The sequence below is a fragment of the Pristiophorus japonicus genome, chromosome 2 (genome assembly GCF_044704955.1).
Source record: "Pristiophorus japonicus isolate sPriJap1 chromosome 2, sPriJap1.hap1, whole genome shotgun sequence".
NCBI lineage: Eukaryota > Metazoa > Chordata > Chondrichthyes > Pristiophoridae > Pristiophorus > Pristiophorus japonicus.
In genome coordinates this window covers 303,547,576-303,564,195 of record NC_091978.1, presented here as the reverse complement: position 1 = coordinate 303,564,195, position 16,620 = coordinate 303,547,576, and the positions used below count along the sequence as shown (strand labels likewise).

The 16,620-nt window shown below is 41.9% G+C and overlaps 1 protein-coding gene across 1 annotated transcript in view; it reads left to right on the top strand.

The window, feature by feature from the left end:
- The window catches only part of npy1r (neuropeptide Y receptor Y1), a 30,891-nt gene extending 24,374 nt beyond the window's left edge, over window positions 1-6,517 (top strand). Inside the window, exon 2 of the mRNA XM_070865141.1 lies at window positions 6,101-6,517. Coding sequence (XP_070721242.1) covers window positions 6,101-6,517 — 417 coding nt within the window. The remainder of the gene's footprint in view (window positions 1-6,100) is intronic.
- The last annotated feature ends 10,103 nt before the right edge of the window (window positions 6,518-16,620 follow it).

Below are 16,620 nucleotides of genomic sequence, written 5' to 3'. Positions count from 1 at the left end.
ACCGTGCCACCACCAGCGTTGGAGTTGACCGACCTACACAGGATGGTCAGTTCAATACAATCCCCGGTCTGTGTTGCGGTCGTGTAATGTCATGTAATGTAACTGTAACTGTAATGTTGGCCTCATGTAATGTAATGTAAATTTATTGCACTGTAACGTTGAGCTCATGTGATGTACTGCAATGTTGGAGGCATGTAACGCAATGCATATGTATATGTATATATGTATTGTCTGTCTGCGATTTGTAATGCAGTAATGCAGCAGTGATAGACATTTAAGTAAGACTGCACTACGTCACTGTATTCATGTACTCATGTAACCCTGACCCCTCCCCTGGTGCCAAGCACTTTTATATGTTGGTTTGTACTTGCAGACTCGGAGTATTCAGACCAGACCTCCGCAGAGCGACCAGACGACAGACCCACTGCCTCCACCTCTGGCAGCACCCAGCCCTCTCCCGACTTCGCCCCTGGCAGAGATGATAAAGATGAAGAGGAAAAGCAAGAGGAAGAGCAGCTCATTCTGGAGCCAGTGGAGGTGGAGGTGGAGGTGGTGACGGAGGAGAAGATAACAGTTACATCTGGGCCAGCTGGAACATCTTCCATCACCGACTATATTCAGTGGATTCCCCTTCGGATTCTACGGGCCCCAGCGTTGCAGCGCTTTTGCCGCAGCGACGGAGGTTGGTGCACCAAAGGTCCGCTGCTGCAAGACAGATAGGCGCGCACCAGGACATGGTGCTTCTGTCACAGACCAGTGTCGACATAAGTCGAGAGCTGCTCAATGCCATGGCTACGATAGGCGGAAACATCGCAGCAGTATCAGAACGACAGTAGGAGGATATGTCGCGTTTGATGACCGCGGTGGCGCAAACCGCCGACTCCATCAATGCTATGTGGCAATCGATGGGATCGGTATATGGCGCAGAATCCCCCCGTGCCATTGTACCTGATGGTAGGGAGACCCAGCAGCTTCCAGCCATGAAGCCATGCCTTCTGGATCACAAGCTTCTCCTGAGGCCCATTCATTGCACTAGCAATGTCTCACCCACCAACGACAGCAACAGCACTGGGGTGCATTGCTGCATGCCAGCTTGTTACCACCACAGGGAGGTCCAGGCTCAGGGGTAGTGGAGTAGGAAAGGGGGGGTGAGTCCAAAGGTGGGGGAGTATACGGTCAAGGTCAAGGACAGTAAAAGGTGCTTTGTTGTAATCAATTGTTCATTGTTAACTTAAAATAGTTGAAGTTTGATTTTTAAAGGTTTATTTCAAGTTATTAAAGTTGTTACAGTTGTTCAAAGTTATAGTTAAAAGTTTTACAAAGTTTTACAATTGTTCTATATTTTTTACATTTTTACATAAACATTTCAATTGAATTTAAGCACTCTTGTACAGTGTCAAACTTTTGGGGTAACAGTCATCAGGGTTCCACACAGTGTGTGCAGGAAAAGATGACACGCAGCTCTCCACATTCATAGAAACAGGCCATTCGGCCCTTCAATCCTGCACTGCCATTCAATAAGATCATGGCTGATCATTCAACCTCAGTACCCTTTTCCTGCTTTCTCTCCATACCCCTTGATCCCTTTGGCCGTAAGGGCCATATCTAACTCCCTTTTGAATATATCTAACGAACTGGCCTCAACATCTTTCTGTGGTAGAGGATAAGTTTCAACTCATCTCGGTCCTAAATGGCTTACCCCTTATTCTTAGACTGTGACCCCTGGTTCTGGAACTCCCCAGTAAAGCGTTCATTTATGAGCTGCTGACGTAAAATTTTGCAGTGGCATACATTCGCATGCCCTCCATTGTGGTGTTGGGGGGGGGGGGGCGCGGTGGTGCCATGGGTTCATCTGGAAGCTCCTCCTCATCTTCCTCCCTCTCTTTTTACTCTTCTTCCTCCTCCGTCTTCTGCACTTTCTCCTCAGGTGGTCCCTGTGGCAATTCCTGTCCCCACATGATTGCTAAATTATGCAACATGCAGCACACCACTGTGAACTGAGCAACCTGCTCAGGGTGGTATTGCAGTCTGTCTCCCGAGTGGTCCAAGCATCGAAAGCGCTGCTTCAGCACTCCAATTGTCTTTTTGATCATATTATGTGTGGCTATATGGCTCTTATTATATCGTTGCTCTGCTTCTGTCTGAGGGTTCCACAAGGGGGTTGAACCAAATGGCGAGGCCGTACCCTTTCTCCCCCAGCATCCAGCATTTACCTTGTGGCTCAGACTTCAACAGGTCAGACACAGTGCTCTCACCCAAGATGTGCGCATCATGGATGCTCCCAGGAAAGTAGGCATTCACTGCCATTATGCGCTGCGTATGGTCGCATACGAGCTGCAAGTTGAGGGAGTGGAATCGCTTACAGTTTCGGTACACCTCCATCTCCTGGTAGGTGCTCGCAGGGCAATGTGGGTACAGTCAACAGCACCCTGCACCATGGGGAAGCTGGAGATTCATGCAAAACCCAAAGCCCTCTCACTCTGTGCCTCCCTGGTCAGTGGGAAGTTTATAAATTCTATCCGGTGTGCATACAGTGCTTCGGTTACCTGTCAAATGCAGCGACGAGTAGCGTGCTGAGAAATGCAGCATGTCCCCAGCTGATGCCTGAAAAGAGCTGCATGCATAAAAGGAAAGTGCCGCAGTCACCTTCACCTCGACAGAGAGTGCAATAATGTTGGTGGTACTGGGCTTCAGATGGCTGCCTTAATGAGCTGGCAAATCTCATTGAACACCTCTTTTTGGAAGCGCAGCCTTCGAACACACTGTCGATCGGTCAGGTCCAAGTATGTGGTGCAGGCTCGAAGGGCTGAATGGCCTGCTCCTGCACCTATTTTCTATGTTTTCTATTTTCTATGAGCACTTTTTCCTGAAAATCCTTTGGAGATAAGGCTTCCCCCTTCTCATCAGTCTGCAACCTCCTCCATTACCCTCATAATTCTACTCAATAAACCATCTCCCATCTGGATCCTGCATTAGACAAGTAGTCAGCAATACAGGCTGAGATAGTACAAGCCCCATTCTTTTTAAATCTCCAGAATCTCCTAAAATATCTTGAGATAAACTCAAATGATTTTTCAATGAAAAAAATATTAACTCAAATGCCTTCTATCTTAATAATGTACTCAGTACCACTATAAATACCTTTCCCACTGTAAAGTCACTGTTCACCTCTGAAATACTGAGGTGCTGCTATGGCTGACTGTTCCCGATTTCAAAATGGCAGCACCGAACACTGCTGCCCATTCCCGCCCACTTAAGATCGAGTAAAACCATCTTCTCCAAAACGGTATACAGCTCCGGTGGTATGCCGGCGGTATGTCATGAAACTTGCACTTTTTAGGTGGTATGCGGGCGGTTCTACATGGCGGACGGTGTGCATACTGCTCGACGGTATGTCAATGGTGAATCTTCCGCCGAGCGGTATGTTGGTGTTATGTACCTGTTTTTTGCCGAAACTTGTATTTTTTGCTGGTAAGCGGGCGGTAGTGGGTGGTCTGTCGATGAATTTTGGGCCCAATGTATAAGTTGCATATTTAAGTACATTTAAATGTGAGACAGTGACTTATGTAGAAGGTGTGGAATGTAGAACAAAGCAATTCAGAATTGGCTGTTGAGAAATAGAATGCTGCCAAATCACTGGATCTCTTGACAATTGGTTAGTGTTCTCAAGTCTGACTGTGTAGAAGAGGGAGGAGGAGAGCAATCATGAGAAGAGGGAACAGAAGGAAACTGAAGGAGAAATGATAGCCATGAAAATGGAGATCAGGGGGAACTGAGTGGTGCAGTGGGATAGCACACTGTCCTGAAATGAGTTTCAAATTCAATCCAGACAGATTTTATGACAGTCTTCAGAGATCTTATGCAAAATATATTTGGGTTTTATTTTGTGCCCAGCTCCTGCTGTTCCTGACTGCTTGATGCTGACACTGATTGTTTGCAATATGACAAATATTCAGTTGCCCAGTGCTAACATCCTTCAGCATGAAATGGTAGAAGAGAGAAAACGAGATAAGTCAGTTGTGGCAAGAGAAAACAAGAGAAAATGCTGTCATGGGAAAGAAGGAATGAGATACAAATTCCTCTGGTCAATGTTAGCAAATTCATAAATGCGCTTGTGAAGATTTCGTCTGTTTTTTATTTCTAATGCTATCATAAACACACGCTAAAAGGATATTTTATGGTTTCATTAGAAACACTGAAGATCTAGATTTGATGAATACAATATAATGTTGCTATATATAGAGATCAGAGGAATTCTTATCCCACACAGAAAAAGAATCTAAAAAAGGAAAATAAATTAAATAATTAAAAAATAGGAGGAGACATACAGAAACATAGAAAATAGGTGCAGGAGTAGGCCATTTGGCCCTTCGAGCCTGCACCACCATTCAATAAGATAATGGCTGACCATTCAACCTCAGTACCCCTTTCCTGCTTTCTCTCCATACCCCTTGATCCCTTTGGCCGTAACAACATTAAGTTCTGGAGAGGGTGACAGGTAATGGGATTGTGGGAGCGACTAATCGTGGAGCAAGCAGTGGACAATAGACCTTCCTCTGGGTAATGTCACTTTTTAAAACTTCAGTCTTGGGAATCTGGGCATCGCTGGCAAGGCCAGCATTTATTGCCCGTCCCTAATTGCCCTGGAGAAGTAGTGGTGAGTCGCCCTCTTGAACCGCTGCAGTCAGTAGAGCATCGAGCATGATGGATGGTGTGCAATGTCGCTGGCAGCAGGTCACACCTCCTGCAACAATGTCACATTAATTGTAATACTGGACTCTTGGATACTGGGCTCAAAATTCACTGCAAGACTTAATTAATAGATAATAGATATACAGGAGGGTTCCAGTTTCTGTACCAATTTAATTAACGGTTACTAATTTCAACTGATTTATCCATTATACCTTTTTATGTAATTAATATTTTAAAATACATGGACTAATAGGATGTGTGAGGATATTTCTAAGGCAGTAATCTGATCAAATGGTTTAATTGATACGGTAAACAGTGAGAATTTAAATTATTTTAACTGTCACCTGAATCTGAGATTGCAGCCTTGAAATCACTCCAAGGTATTTGTTTAAAAATATATATATAATCTACTGGTTGATCTCCTGTGGTGTTGCTCAATGATTTACACGAGTCTTACCTCTCTGATGCTACCTAATTGTGATCTGATTGCTCTGAGTTCTGGGACATGATTTGGTTGAAGGATAGTAAGTCTCTGGTTATGCAATCTAATTGCTTGAATTGCCAGGCATGGCTTAATAACATTGATACTATGAACTACCTGGGATGGTTTTACTCAGTCATGGGTTTCTCTTTTGCTGATAGTTTCTATGGTCTGTGTCATTAATAGATATTGGTGTTCACACTGAAATTATACAATGGCAGGCGAAAGACTGAATTTACCTCCTTTATTGAACTCATTTCTTTTAAAATATGTTAATGCTAACAACTCTGCTAAAATTAGAAATCCATTTTAGAGAAGCGTATTAAGCATTTGATGGTTAACATCCCATTGTGTATTTGCATTGCCTGAAAGAGTAGCAATTGTGAATATTATAAGTTTTTGTCTTTTATTACAACCAGTTATCTCCTCTTATCTGCGTCTCTCTTGCAGGGCTTGATTCCTTGATGGGTATGGCTCCAGTGGGACCAGGTGCCCTTTAACACCTTGTCCAAGTGGCCAGTCTTCATGTGTGAGTGTAGACAGTGACCCTACTCAGGTTGTTCAAACACAAGGCCATCATAGCTGAGCCTGATCCTATTTTATCCCGCCACAAGAACTTCCAGCAAAGGTCACTGGATAGCAACCAGGAGCAGGAAACCTGGCTGATATTTCCTTCCATAATCTAGGGTACTGAAGCCAATTGTAGCACACCTGCCACCCTGGCAGCAGAGACTGGAGATTAAAGCTGAGTATTTCCTGGTCTGTCTGGCTTAGCTTATAGTTCATTAACCAGCTGAATAATCGGGGAGATGTAATGTGATTGCTGATTTCTGGAAACGAATATTGCCAACAATTGTAATACAAATGAGCTCAAGCTTGAATGTCTAAATATAAACTGAAAAAATTATCTTGTTTTGTCTTCAAAAGATATATATACGCCTAAGGAGGAGAAAAAACATGATGGACAAGATCAGAGAGAATAAATACAGGGCAGATGAGAACAGAAGAATCAACATAATGCTCATCTCCATCGTAGTAGCATTTGCAGTCTGCTGGCTACCCCTCAACATCTTCAATGCTGTTTTTGATTGGAACTATGAGGTTATCAATAATTGCCATCACAATCTGGTTTTTTCCATATGTCATCTGGCAGCGATGCTATCAACCTGTACAAACCCCATCTTTTATGGATTCCTCAATAAAAACTTTCAGAGGGATTTGCGTTCAATTCTCCGTTACTGCAAATGTAGCCCCAGAGAGGAAGACTATAAAGCTATTGCCATGTCAACCATGCAGACAGAGATTTCCAAGAGCTCTCTGAAACAGGCAACACAGATTGCTTGAGATATATTGATTTCAGAATCTTGCTTTCACAGAATAAACAGCAATTGGCCCACCTGGCCAATGTTGCCAAATGTCAGCAAGGACCATTCCATTACTGGAAAAGTCTCATCTACAATTATATAAGTTAAAGGACCATAATATTTTAGTATGATTATTACATAGAAGATTCCTTTTAACTTGTTTTTTGGTCTATACTCCATTCTGGGTAAAACTGCCCTTACTCAGGAGAAGAGGATAAAAATAGTTAGAGTTCAGAAACTTAATTACATGTAACTTCTAACTTGTCTTTATTTGTTCTTGGAATGTGAGCAAGGCTGCATTTTACTGCCCTCCAGTAACTTTAGCTAAATTATATTTACATTGCATATGTTTTATTTTCAAAGTGTTTGGTGGTATAAAGAAAGTTGTCCACAGTGATGCCTGCTTCAGCCAAATTGTCAGAGGAAGGGATGAAGTAGAAGCAATTTATTTTCCTCCAGAGAGGGAAGGAAAATCAAAGAACATGCTAACTCATTCTGCTCTCATATCCTCCTAGCAGCAGAGAACTGGAAGGGTAGTGTTGCTTCTCTTGAGCAGACAATGATAGTCCATGATAGAGGGAAATCTAAAGAGGGAGAACATTGTTTTTTGAGAAAACACTTCATTTTACAAATAATATGTCTTTCCTTTTACAAGTATGATTTCACAAGTTTGCTACCATTATACGCAAAGCAGAATTTGCAGCAGATATTTTGTTCCAATAAGTTTTACAGTTTGTCTGTTAATCATATTCTCTTTGGATTATACCAGTAAATTGTATAATAATGCGAGTATTCTGTCAGTGTATATGTGATGCATGACAATGTTTGGAAAGAAATACTGTATCAGCCAATAACAAACACATTTTTCAAAAAGTGCTACTTAATAAGAGTTAATTCTACCACTGCCAGAACAAACCAGACTTACAAACACTTACACTGAGCCAAAAGAAAAATATTTAATTCTGACAGTGAAATGGTGCCAAATCATTTGCACCAAAATGAAATTTATTTTGTTAAATTCATGTACAATTACACGACTCTTGAGTGGGTTATTTTACAATGTCAGCTCAGTGGAAAGTCTTTGGTGTATCCAAGTCTGTGCATGCTTGATGCTAGTATATTGATGGGTAAAAGCTGTACAGGAATCAACATTTTCTGGCTGTATAAGTACAATTTCTTGAGACAGTTAAGAAACAGTGTTCCATATGCTGCTCCAGTAATGGGCAGTTATCTTCAAAAATGAATGACTTTCCTATTCCAATGGCACAGTTAAAGTTTTGGGCTAGAATTTCCAGTGCTTCACTGCCTGGTTTCTCAGTGGTATTGGCTGTTTTGGGTGAGAACCGGGATGGGGAAAAATTCCCCAGCTGAGTTCTGCCGGCGGTTTTGAAGTACCGCTGGGGAGTGGATCACTGGCGTGCACTGTCCACAGATCGCCCTGGCGCGATTTTTGGTTCAGTGGTGACCTGTAGATGAGTTGAAAAAAAAACCCACGAGAATCATACAGGTTAGGAAGGTCCCAGGTTTGATCCCCTTTCTGTATTGAATTAGCAGATTTCAGTCAAAGCAGCAGTAAAATCACCCCTGAATTAGTGATGGGTAAAATCATCCAAACTTACCCACATTACAACAGTGACTACACTTCAAAAAAGTACTTCATTGGCTGTAATGCACTTTGTGCTGAGGTTATGAAAGACACTATACAAATGCAAGTCTTTATTTTCTCTTTCCTTCTGATCTGCTGGAAGTCTGTGTCTGGTTGCTCAGTGAAGACGGGATCAGGTTCACCTGTGATGTTCACAGTGGGGTAGCTTTTTGAAACTCACTATCGTCTCAATGATGAATAATGACCACTTAATTAAGGTACCAGAGGGCGAATGTTCCAATGGATCAATCTATATGAATCTGTGGATCTGTGATCTATTCATGTTACCTTTCTCTGTGATTGATTAGTTTTCCTTGTAAATCACATTAGGTGATTCCTGCAGTGAAGTTATGAGCAATGAGTGTGTGTGTCTTGGATCATGGACTCCTGAAAAACTGTGACATTGTTCAAGGAGTCAACAAAGTCAGGAGAGGAGGAGAGCAAAACTGGGGGGAATAAAGTGAGTAACTTGTCATTTCAAATAGAACTAAATATAATGCCTATAATATTTGTTAAAGACTATTGGCGTTGCTATTTCCTTGGTGTAATGAAATAAAAATGTATGTCAGTATGTTTACCAGCACAAAATATAAAATATTAATGTCTGACTGTCAACTTGGCTCAGTTGGTAGTGCACTTGCTTCTGAGGCAGAAGGTTGTAAACTCAACCCCACTCCTGGATGTAAGGATATAACCTAGGCCGGTAGTTCAGTGCAGTACTGAGGGAATGCCGCATTGCCAGTGATGTTCTTAGAATGAGGCATTAAACAAAGGCCCTGCCTACTAAGATGCTATTGAAGTTCAGGGAGTCCTCCTGATGTCATGACCAACAATCATTTCTCAGCCAACACCACCAAAAACAGACTAGCTGGTTATTCATTTAATTGCTGATTGTGGGGACCACTGTGTACAAAATGGCTGTCAAATATGCCTAAGTAATAATAGGGACTATAATTAATTGTACGTGAAGTGCTTTAGGATATTTCTGAGTGAGGTGATCAAGCACGAAATAAATGTAAATTATTAAAGTGACTATATAAGAGAAACAAATCATTGTATATTGTGGATACATTGCAAATTATCTACTTTGAGGGTCTCTGAAATATGTTTAATTAATATGAATTCCAGCCTTAAGTGTCAGCTATTTTTCAACAGTTTCATGTGCCTCGAGTTTACGAAGCACAATACAGTGGAAACTCCATTATCCATCATATTGAAGCGGAATATAAATTGCCAGACAATCAAGAGCCACAAAGTTTAGTTTTACACAGACATGGGGCCGAAAATACGAAGTGCACATGCACCCAGCGAGGCCTTGCAGAAGCCGGTTCTCTGCGCATGATACGCATGCGCCGAGAACCGGTTTTTCCGATCTGTCAAAATCTCTTTGGACAGATTCTACACATCCCCGCAGGAAGGACATCCGCAGGGCAGAGATTGGGCTATTTGCCCAACTCTTGCCCAGCGAATGTCCTTTAAACTTTTACACCTACAAGCGTATAGCATATAGCTTATTTTACCAGTGTAACATTTTTAAAACATAGAAAAATTTAATTTAATCATTCATTTGTGTATTAAAAACCCTGTCCATTAAGGTCAGTTTATTTTTAACCCTATTAAAACACATTAAAAAAAATTCCAAAAAGTATATATTTTTTTAAACATTTAATTACATTTAATTTCAATTAATTTTACATATGTGATATGTTTTTTAAATTTATTGTGCTATGTTTCTTGTTTTAGGGTTTTTTTCTCATTGATAGTAATGGGAGCTCGTACAATTAGAGCTCCCATTATTATCAGTGAGAATATTAGATGTTCATTAGTAGCCCAGGCCCACGTGATTCCAATCTAGACTTATGTACGTAGCAGACATCTTTCTATACGCTGCTCAGCGTATCAGGAAGGCCTCAGACCAGAATCATCGGTTCCTCCGGGATCACTAGGTATTTTCATAGATTTTTGGAGGGTCAGAGGTGTTGGTCCAAAAGAAGCCTCCGACCACAATTTTCGGCCCATTATCGACAATATTGTAGATACTATTGAAGAAGGTCAGATAGTCCCCCTGGCGTCATGATCAACAATCCTCCCTCAGCCAACATCACCCAAAACAGATTAGCTGATTATTTATCTCATTGCTGATTGTGGGGCTATACAAGTACAATACAAATAAACATAGATTGAGTTTCGTATTTCTTGGGCTGCAATGTTGATTTAGATTAGGCAGAAGAAAGTCGGTGTTAGTGAGCTGTGCAGTGAAGCAATGTTTGATACAAGGCTTTTTTCTGACAAATTTCTAGCAGATAATTAGGAAGGTGGATAATTGGGGCTCAGATAATAGGATTTCCACTGTTCCATGATTTTTAAGAAACACATCTGTCTAACAGTAATTTTGTTTAAGTAAATTCCATTAAACCCTGACCAATTCTTTGATGCCATTTTCTCATCATTCACCACTTTCTCTGCCTTTTCATGCTACTTCTAGACAGTGCTGTAGTCCTGTTCATCCTCAATATTTGAATGCAGTTGTACTGCCACTTTCCCATCGATGCAAGTGGGTTTGGACACGGATCAGTGCTCTGACTCCTGAGCTCACTGAAGCCAGTGTGACTCTATTGGGAGCAGTTTAACTTCATCTTGATGCAAAGCTGCATTTTAACGGTGCCATTCTTTCCTACCTTAGAAATCAGCTGAGTTGAAAGCGGAGTTCTGTGCATCCAAACACATTTGCAGTCCTCCTTGGTCATTGATGACTGTGCATCCCATGGGGAATTGATGATGACAGTAGATTTCTGATCTGCCTTAGTGAGGGTTGCTATCTGCAGATATCGATTTGAGACTATGCTGGAATTTTATAAACCTCGGATGGTCCGTGGCAAGCGACGTCGGTGGCGGTTCCCAAACCCGCTGCTGGCTCCAGCCCACTCTATGAAATAAATTTCCATTGATGGGGCTTATTAAGCCACCCAGCACGTTTCCCAGTCAATTAGAGGAAGAGGGTCTGGTGACATAATTTGATGACACGTCATCAGCCAGTTTCCTTAAAGGGACCATGGCCAACTTTATTTTGACATTTGTGCTGTCAGTGTTCTACAGCATTGAGGTGCTGTAAACACTGACAATGACTGCACAGATGCACAGGACTGCACCCAGGCTCCCCCATGACTCCCACCATATGCTTAAGGAGGGAATCACAGCACACAGGGAGGTCCTCTTCCCTTCCCATGGGGGGAAGAGATCTCCCCAGGAGATCAACACAGCCTGGTTGCACATTGCAGAGGAGGGCACAAGCAGAAATGTGGTCAGGAAAACCTGAGTGCAGTGCCACAAATGTTTCAATGATCTCAGCTGATCTCAGCCACACTCAAACTCATCCTGCTTGCCTCTCATAACATCCCCATCACTCTGCCTTCCCCACCCTAGTCCTGCAAATCCTTACTCACCAACTTACCTTACACGTCCACCCATCCCTCTCCATCTATATTATCACAGCCCAATCTCACAATCTACGCCTCACCCTCATCCTAGTGCAATCATACCTACTAACAACACAAGGGTAGGCACTTGGGTGTTTTTTACAATGTTCTTGTAAGGTTTCTGTTAATGTGTTGTCAAACATTGAAACCTTTATTTTCAACACTTTGCGTTTTTGGACAGATTCGTGTGCACCTTTGGAAGTGGCTTCGTGAGTTGCAGTGAATGGTGCATCGTAACGGTACCCCCTGCAATGGTCATGAGTGTGAAAAGAATGGCTTGGGCATTGCAGGGATGCTTTATGGTGCTTGTGTGGGCTGGTGCCAACCTGGTGCATCATGTGGCAGCCAGGGTGTACAACATCAAGTGAAGTCAATCTGGCCATGGTGAGCCAATGTCTGACCTCCCAGGCAGCAATGTGCTCAGGTACTGATGCCCTCTGTCCTGTGCAGCATCAGGTGATTGTGGAGAAGGTTGGTGGTGTTGTTGTTGGTGCCGCTGGTGTTGGGGCTGATTGAGATGGCATTCTGAGGACCAAGCTGAGAGAATATAAAGGGCACCCATCCTGATGGAATAGATGGCAGATCAATGGTGAGAAAGGTAATGAGGTCAGACAGGATGGACACTTGTGTAAAGACTTGCAGCATGGTGAATCTGTTGTGGAAATGTAGTGTGGAAGAGCTTGTGGCTGAGGGAAGATATCTCTCTAAGGTGGGAGCTCTTATTGTACATTTGAAGCTGTGAACAGCTGATTTAATGGCCACTGAACTCGCGCCTCAGCTTGGCAGACATGGCCCCCAAACAGTGAGAATCCCGTGGGCAAGCATGTAAAATCAAAAGGTGAGCTCAAATGTATTCATAATGATCTCTAAACAAGCTCAATTACCTGAATCGGATCCCCCGCTGCTGCATGTCGGGTCTGCTCAGCACTAACAATCCCAACATTGGGAAAGGCGCGTGGCGGTGGGTTCACAGCGGGATTCCGACCCGAGGGGGGAAAAATTCACTTTCCCATACGACCCATCACCGATCTCGCTCGCTGAACTCTCGGAAAATCTTGTAAGATTGCAGCGTTTAATATGATTCATAAATGAAACTCCAGGTAAAAAAAATGACATAACAGCATACATTGTTCATTTTGTTTTGCAAACATTTGCAAACATTGCATGCGCAGTCTCCTTTTGCAATTTATTTCAAACCATGTTCACAATGTACAAAACTATATAGAATATATATATATATGGGATTTGTTTTTTTTAATTACAAAATACATTAGATTGTGCTACCAAATGACTTCTGAACTACTGATTGTAAATAGAGCAAAACGAAATAATGTTAAAAAATGAGTGGACAGGGTTATCAAACTAATAGATATGTTCAGATTAAAAGAGATAACATTTAGAATTTTTTATTGGTAAAATAACATTATGCCATTTGCTGTTCTTGAGCTGTCAGCTTTTTCAAGTTGTAATATAATGTAGAATTTAACCACCTAACTTGCTTTCTCTTCACAATTAAAATGACTTAATAGATAAGTCAGCATGACAACTGTGTCTGTAATTGTTGTTCCTTGTAGCCCTATCCTAACTTTGGACTAGTAAGTAATTCAACCAGTTTTTTTCAAAATGGGAATAACACAACCTCTAACTCCTGTGTTTGCAGATTGATGACACAGTTCTGGTTAGAAAATGTTATTACATCACTTTTTGTGGTGGACAGGTATATTACTACAACAACAACTTGTATTTATATAGCACCTTTAACGTAGTAAAACATACCAAGGTGCTTCACAAGAGTATTATATGACAAAAACTTGACACCGGGCCACATAAGAAATTACGGCAGACTTGGTCAAAGAGGTAGGTTTTAAGGAGTGTCTTAAAGAAAGAAAGAGAGGTTTAGGCAGGGAATTCCAGAGCTTAGGGCCTCGGCAGCTGAAGGCACGGCCACTGATGGTCGAGCGATTATAATCAGAGATGGTCAAATGGCAGAATTAGAGGAGCATGAATATCTTGAGGGGGTTGGGGGAGGGTTGTGGGGCTGAAGGAGATAGGGAGGGACAAGGCCATGGAGGGATTTGTAAACAATAATGAGAATTTTGAAATTGAGGCGTTGCTTAACTGGAAGCCAATGTAGGTTAGCGAGCACAGGGGTGATGGGTGAACGGGACTTGGTGCAAGTTACGACATGGGTAGCCAAGGTTTGGATGACCTCAAGTTTACGTTGGGTAGAACGTGGGAAGCCAGCCAGGAGTGCGTTGGAGTAGTCAAGTCTAGAGGTAACAAAGGCATGCATGAAGGTTTCAGCAGCAGATGAGCTGAGGCAGGGGCGGAGACGGGCAGTGTTACGGAGGTGGAAATAGACGGTTTTAGTTATGCTGCGGATATGTGGTCGGAAACTCATTTCAAGGTCAAATATAACACCAAGGTTGCGAACAGTCTGGTTCAGCCTCAGGGTGGGGAAGAGGGATGGAGTCAGTGGCTAGGTTACTACCATAACTTCAATTTATAATTATTTATGTAATCTATATGAATTAAATTTAAAAGATAATCTGTTACCAATGGAGATGGAGATTTATCTTGTAGGATGGAAGTAATGGATTCTACTTATCCTTTAATGGTATATTGTATTTTTTTTCAGAAACATCTAAAGGGACATGTCTGAATAAAACATTATAATTGAAACATCATTTTACAATAAATAAGGGGTCAGGAGGACTTTAATTTCTCCTATCATACATTTAACAAATGTTTTATGATTTTATTTCAGATTTTAAAAGTTATATGATTTTTTGCAACTGAACAAGACCTCCAAATACAAAACAGTTGTGCATTTCGTTGCCATATGTCCTACAGTTAACTTATTTTGTGAGATGCAATATCATATATATCTTTTACCACCATGAGCCATTTTTGGAACTCCTGTTTTGAAAATGTGCAATGTAAGAAAAGAAAAACATAAACCCCAAGAATGGTGGCAAATGCCTCATCAAATGTTCAAATGTTTTGTACAAATATATTTGTACTATTTAGGGTTTGTATTTAAATATTTGTTATTGATCTGGTGTGATGTGTTATGTACATTAAAGATGAATTATTTGAACTGACAAGAACTTCATCTGTCATCAGATGAAATAAGTCTGATTATTTATGTCTGTATCAGTGCAAGTAATAAGAGTTTTACAACGACCCTTTCCTGCTTTGCATTTAGCACAGATAATTACCATTTCTAGTGCAAGCCATAGCACAAACTTGCACAAAAAATATCAGGGGGTGCAGGGCTCAGGTGTGCTGTGCAACCGAGTGGACCACCACTGGTGAGTTTAGCAAAATGCTTACCATGAACAAAGCAAAGGGAATCATCTCATCACAGATCCCAAATTAATGGGGAAGCAGGGCTATAACACTGTTAGGCTATAACACTATGAGGCACTGTCAGACCAGCCAAAGCCAGGTCTGACAGTGCCTCATACAAATGAATTCTTATAGGTGATTGACTGAAAGTACTTCTTCCTGAAGCTACCATGGCATGTGCCTTAGTTGCTCTGATGATACCTGATGAATATCAATGGCTTAGAACAGCTGCATTAGCAATGCAGAGTGACTTGGATAGGTTAGGTGAGTGGGCAAATGCATGGCGGATGAAGTATAATGTGGACAAATGTGAGGCAGACTATTATCTGAATGGTGACAGATTAGGAAAAGGGGAGGTGCAATGAGACCTGGGTGTCATGGTACATCAGTCATTGAAGGTACAGCAGGCGGTTAAGAAAGCAAATGGCATGTTGGCCTTCATAGCAAGGGGATTTGAGTACAGGGGCAGGGATGTGTTACTACAGTTGTACAGGGCCTTGGTGAGGCCACACCTGGAGTATTGTGTACAGTTTTGGTCTCCTAACTTGAGGAAGGACATTCTTGCTATTGAGGGAGTACAGCGAAGGTTCACCAGGATGGCGGGACTGACATATCAAGAAAGACTGGATCAACTGGGCTTGTATTCACTGGAGTTCAGAAGAATGAGAGGGGATCTCATAGAAACGTTTAAAATTCTGATGGGTTTAGACAGGTTAGATGCAGGAAGAATGTTCCCAATGTTGGGGAAGTCCAGAACCAGAGGTCACAGTCTAAGGATAAGGGGTAAGCCATTTAGGACCGAGATGAGGAGAAACTTCTTCACCCAGAGAGTGGTGAACCTGTGGAATTCTCTACCACAGAAAGTTGTTGAGGCCAATTCATTAAATATATTCAAAAAGGAGTTGGATGTAGTCCTTACTACTAGGGGGATCAAGGGATATGGCGAGAAAGCAGGAATGGGGTACTGAAGTTACATGTTCAGCCATGAACTCATTGAATGGCGGTGCAGGCTCGAAGGGCCGAATGGCCTACTCCTGCACCTATTTTCTATGTTTCTATGTAATAGCATTTCCCTTTCAAACAATGTGATGGATAGAGTTGACTGCTTTTAACTCTGGGACTGATTACCTGGTCCTGTTGTAGTGACAGCAGGACCTGAAAGCGCCATGCATATGGTGCATAAGTAGCAGAGAGATCTGACATGTGTTTGTGAGGTCAGTTCATGAAAATAAATTGAATGTTGTACTTTGGGTCAGATGTAGGGAGTGTGTGGGATGCCTGGTACTCCAGTAACCCTCTAAGGACTGCTGGGAACATTTAAAGGCATGTTGCCACTTAAAGAAAACTGGTCACATAATGGACAAAAATTCTTACAACCTTTCGAAAATTTCAATTAGCGTTAAAATATTTAGTAACTGTAACAAAGGCTGTATGGTGGGGAAAGAAGAGGCAGGCCAAAAACTAGGGAAAACAAACTGAATGTAGAGATCAAGTAGATTCTGTTGACAAATGGTAGAATGGCATAGCATCTGACTTCCTTCTTATTGATGGATGGTGAAGTGGATGCAAGGGTGGGTTGCCCTATTTGGCACTCTAGGACACCTTCATCAC